Raw genomic sequence first — 5,808 nt, forward strand, 5'->3', positions numbered from 1 at the left:
CAGTTTTCAAGTCTGCAAAACAATTTGAATCATCACTTTATTTGAGTGTGCACTATGGAAAACAAGGTTGACAACTAACTTACTTGTATGTAATTCCGTTTTGGGGGCTAAATATTATTGATTGCTCCACTTGTGTATCACTTGATAAACTTACATAACCACTGCCTGTATCATCCTTGAGACATGGAAATTCATTCACCAGTGACATGGCAAGTGCTCTCTTGATGTCTGAGGATGGCCTGTTAAGTAGACAAAAAAGTAGTTTGTCAAAAAAGGAGCAATATAGTAGTCTATTGCAGAAGATGCGGGTTTTATTCATACTTCAGTTGGAAATATTTTCAAGCTTTACTAAAAAAGATGATGGCTGAATATTAATACTAAAATAACTATCCACACATAGACAAACACAACCTGTTTTGCCAAGAAGGTCTCAGAATATTTAATTCCAACTGTAAAATACATCAGTTGAGAGTAGGGCTGAACAATTAATTGCATTTGCAATTAAATTGCGATATGTATAAAACGCAATTTTGTAATCGCTCAGGCTGCTCATCGCTCATTATCCTCTAGTTATGTTTAATGCAAAGGAGAGTGGAGCTGTCGGTGAAAAGACGCTACAACACCACTGTTACCTGTTTGGCCTCAGACTGAGCTGAATGTAGCGCAACAGGATCTTTAATGTCAGGGGATGTCCCTGTGTGGGACTGTTCCTATTAAAAAAGAAAATGCTGCACAGTGTCAGGTGTGCAGAACCTGTTTTGGTACTGTTGCTGTCTCACAGGGCAACACCACCGATCTGTATGAGTCCTATGAGTTCACCGTGTATGATCGCTACATGGCTAAAAAATGCTGATGACCAGTGAGTCTAACAAGTCAAAAAGCCACAAACATGGGTTGACACGGGTGAAGTGTTTGAAAATATAGCTTAATATGAACACCAGGAGCAGGAGCTGAAATCAGCTGAGCTTTTCTCTACCGCAGCTAACATGTGGTTGAGACATAGGCTACAGCAGAGATCTATCACAGTCTGACGATGTATATTTCATTAATATGAAGTAGGGCTGCCACGATTAGTCGACTAATCGATGACTAATCGACTATCAAAATAATTGGTGACTATTTTAGTAGTCGACTAATCGGTTTGAGTCATTTTTCATAGAAAAGTACTATAAAAGTACCCCAAAACACTCTTATTGCAGCTTCTTGCTATCAGATATTGGCACTTTACACATTCTCCCATGACGGTGAACTAAAACCCTTTGGCGTGAGTACAAAACAAGACATTAGATGTCATAATTTTGGGGTTTGGGAGAGACAACATTTTCAACATTTTAACACATTTTTCGATAAAATGATTAGTCGACTAATCGCAGAAATAATCGACAGATTACTCGACAATAAAAATAATCGTTAGTGGCAGCCCTAATATGAAGTTCAACCTCAAAGCTGTCTGTCCTCAGGCTGTCCTGATCTGTCCCTGAACATTACACAGGAGAACATCGAGCTGCTTGTGTGGTGAGTGTGTTACAGAGTTTTGTATCAGTGTTTATTTATATTAGGGCTATTTGTCAGGGCTTCATTATGTTGTTGTGATAATTAATAAATGCTGAGCATCAAGCCTGTAAGTTTAATGCCTGGAATCCACTGGCGTTTTTTGTGTCTGTGGCGACGCGTATCCCTATTCATTTTCTATTGAGCACGTCAAACCATTACTGACGCCCCCACAATGCATTTTAGGTGGCGCGGCTGTTTGAGCAGCTCCAGCGCATCGAAAAGTTGACCGCGACTCAACTTTATGCAAATGAATCCGTCAGACGTGAGGACTCCAGCCAATGGAGAGAAAGCTGGACAACAGTTCGGGGAGGTCTCTCGTGACGTCCGTTTCATACTCCCTCCCAAACAGCATGGTGATGGGGGACAGGCTAATTATTGCAGTTTACAGCGATCCGATTCTATACGACAGCTAATAGTAACCTGCTTTGTTATGCTAGCTGGGTAGGTAACAAACTTTAGAATAATCTAGAAGTCATAAACCAGTTGTATAGGCATATTTATTCAGTTGTGTACAGAAATAGCCATGTCTTCAAACATAACTAAGCATAAGTTGGTAATAAGGGCTATTTCAAAAAGTTGGACGGGTTCTGCCCACAGACGTCTGTTTTCGGGCAGGCGCCGTGTCTCAGTGACGAGTCATGACGAACACAAGAAACGCCAGTGGATTCCAGGCATGACAAATCCTACAAGACCAATTTATGTTGCTGGCCATGATATAGAACAGTTAGGCCATATCGAATAACACAAATGATAATGAACTTAAAAAATAATCGCACATTAAATCTTAATATTGGTCAAAAAAAAACAAAAAAACGCAATTAGATTAATTTCCCAAATTGTTCAGGCCTAGTTGAGAGCATATATAATGTGGTTTCTGTGAAATTTCCTATAAACTGATGATACAGTTTGAAAGCGTCAATGAAATCAGCTGGTTTGATATGTCAATGAAATGTGTATTTTCAGCACCAAGGTTATTATACTTAACTAAAACTAAACTATAAACTCAAACTAGGTGTGAAAAAATCTTTTAGTTAACTGAAATAAAAATAAAACTAGACTTTAGAAAAAAAAGAAAACTAACTGAAACAATATTGTGTACTTACAAAACTAACTAAAATAAAATAAAAATATACAGAAAATTTCTTTAGTTTTAGTCTTTGTCAATTTGATCAAATTTGTCACATTATATATTATTATTTGGCACATTATAAAAAAAAACTAAAACCAATATTGAAATTAATAAAAACGAAATTAAAAATAAACGTTTTTTAACAAAAACTAAACTGAAATTAAACTCTAAACGTTTTTTAACAAAAACTAAACTGAAATTAAACTCTGGAAACTAAACTGAAACTAAACTGAAAACAAAAATTAAAAAATAAATAAAAATAAAACCTAATGGAAAAATACAAAACTATAATAACTATGGGTAAGCACTTGGTAGGACATGATCTCCCCTCTGCTTTATGTTCACTGGCCAATTTATGTACAACTGACTCACGTTTCACCATTGGTTTCCAGCAGGTGGGACACCAGCAGTCTAACAAGAAGTTTTCTCTCCTTGCTGGTGATGGACTGGAGTTCATCAAGACTCTTTAACATTGACCTCCCGTCCATACTGCCTTCCAAAACCTTGCGAATCTCCTATAAAAAATAGAATGGACCACAAATGGTGACATACAGTAACCTCTGTGAGGCATTTTGTATAACTTCAGGACTCACTGACTATGCAAGAACATGTTAAATCAACTCACTGCTGAATAAATTAAATATTTCAGTTGAATTGGCATTGCATTTTCATCTATTTTTTCTTCATAGAAAGTCAATACTTACAAATACTGGAGAAAGTTGCAAAGTCAGAGTGATGGGATTTGGCTGTGTCTGCACCTCCATCCCTGTCTCCACTGTTTCTCTTGAACCATGACTGTCTTTGGAACTTTGGAGGTTGCTGTGAACGGCAACCTAGAGAGTCATAGTTGGGAATATAGACGGATTCAAATTTATTCTTGTACTATACAGATAATATTGTAGAACATGCGCAATTCAGCATACTTACCACAGAATCTGATATGCGTACTGCTTTTTAGAACCTACATATCAATTATACTTGCAGAGTAACAGAAACACATCGAAGATACGATGCTACAAACAGAAACCGCTAGAGGAATGTGGATATGGTGCAAGATGCTTGGTGCGTCAGTTAGTGGAAAAGTGGTCAGAGCCTAGCAAATACCGCCTATCCTATCATCTTACCCAAACAGCACTGCCACGTTCAACTGACCCAGGCTCCGTTTATGCGAGCTCCAGGCAGTCGCCAGTGCTGATGCTAACATCTCTAGCAACTACTAGGTGAAAAGTGGGTTGCTGTGAATGGCAACCTAGACAGTCATGGTTGGAAATAAAGAACGATTCATATTTATTCAACATGCAAAGTCATGCACAATTCAATGCAGCATACTTACCAAAGAATTTGATATGTGTATTGCTTTTTAGAACCCACATATCAGTTATACTTACCAAGAAACTTTAGACTCAACTTATTTACAGGGCTGGTATCAGGCAATGGCATCATAAATCTCCATAAATCAAAAGTGAGGTGACATTACAGTCAGAAAGTATTCAGACCTCCTCAATTTTTCACTTTGGTAAGTTGAAGTCTTATGTCCAGATATGAGCACTGCCTCAACTGATATAACCCAACTTCAAGACGGCCTGCACAAGATCAACCAGTGCCTCTTGGCAGGAAAATTCAAGGTCTGGTGCTACCAGTTTACACTATACCAACACCTCATGTGGCCTCTGAAACTGAGTGAAATCACCTGGACAACCATCCTGAAACTGGTGGCAAAAGCCAACAGCTTCATCCGGAAATTGCTTGGCCTTCCTCGATGTTTCTCCACCACAGCACTTTGGAAGAAACACCTTACAGCTCCCACTGCAGTCAATCAGCCTAGTGTACAAAAAGGAGAAGGTGAGACTCTTATTCGAGCTTAGAGACTCACCGGACAAAGCTATCTAAATGGCCAATCCCCAGGTTCAAACAGGACGCAAGTGGAATGCAACCCAGGCAGTAGACCAGGCCATAGACTGGCTAAAACACCAGGAAGTTGTAGGTTTCACACAACAGGGCAGAGCTGGCCTAGGATGGGGAGCAGCGCCAAAGAGATGGTCCAACGCCACAAAGAAGGAGAGGAAGGATCTCGTCATCTCTGAAGTTACCAGGAAGGAAGAGGAAGGCTACAAGATCACATCTGTGAGCCAGCATCAGCAAGCCAGATGGACCACTTGGGAGGCTGTGACCAATAGGACGATAACTTGGGCTGACATGTGGAGAACACCCCAGGCAAAACTGAGCTTTCAAATTAGGGCCACCTACGACCTACTCCCTAGCACCCGGAACCTTTTCATCTGTTACAGCTCAGAAGAACCCTGCCAGCTTTGTAATATTTCAAACCCAACCCTGAAGCACATTCTTTCTGGCTGCAAGTCGGCATTGTCACAGGGCAGGTACAGATGGTGACACGATAAGGTCTTTCACAAGCTGGCAGATATACTAGAAACCCGCAGGCTGGAAGCAAACGGGCCAGAACACCTTCAGCCCACAGGTGGATCTAGTTCCTCAGGCAAGGGAGAGAAGCGCAGCGCTGCACCAAGACCGAGCAATCCCTCCTAACACTAGGAGACGAGGGGCAGCTGGCAACCGAGGTCGGCCGCCAGCTGCCCCTCGCCTCCTAGTGTTAGCACTCGTGAGGTGCTGAGTGTAGAATGATGCGGATATTTTTTTTTTTGACATAGGCTTCAACATAACAATTAGTGAAAAAATTAAGAGGGTCTGAATACTTTCCTTACCCACTGTATTTCTTCAAGAATGTGTAGATGAATCCCAGATGACGAGAATACAGAATTTTTAAAAGACTCTGTATCTAAGTGAAACATATAAGCATCTGTCATTATCCCTGTATGACTTGACTGCATGAAGAGTATGATGGTCAAGGAGAGAACTCTGATCAACAGCAAACATGCTGGTGGTTGCTGTTACACCATAGGCAAAAAAATGCCTGTCGAAACCTATTGTATCCCACTTTTGGNTGTATGACTTGACTGCATGAAGAGTATGATGGTCAAGGAGAGAACTCTGATCAACAGCAAACATGCTGGTGGTTGCTGTTACACCATAGGCAAAAAAATGCCTGTCGAAACCTATTGTATCCCACTTTTGGACAACAAGCTTGACTGAGTGATCCAGGACAAGAA

The 5,808-nt window shown here is 40.4% G+C and overlaps 1 protein-coding gene across 1 annotated transcript in view; it reads right to left on the bottom strand.

Annotated features, from left to right (window-relative positions):
- The window catches only part of LOC126408083 (uncharacterized), a 43,107-nt gene that overhangs the window by 32,561 nt on the left and 4,738 nt on the right, over nucleotides 1-5,808 (bottom strand). The window contains exon 4 of the mRNA XM_050073448.1: nucleotides 3,388-3,516. Within this exon, the coding sequence (XP_049929405.1) occupies nucleotides 3,388-3,516 (129 nt within the window). The remainder of the gene's footprint in view (nucleotides 1-3,387; nucleotides 3,517-5,808) is intronic.

Source organism: Epinephelus moara, chromosome 20 (assembly GCF_006386435.1).
Source record: "Epinephelus moara isolate mb chromosome 20, YSFRI_EMoa_1.0, whole genome shotgun sequence".
In the NCBI taxonomy this organism is placed as follows: Eukaryota; Metazoa; Chordata; class Actinopteri; order Perciformes; family Serranidae; genus Epinephelus; species Epinephelus moara.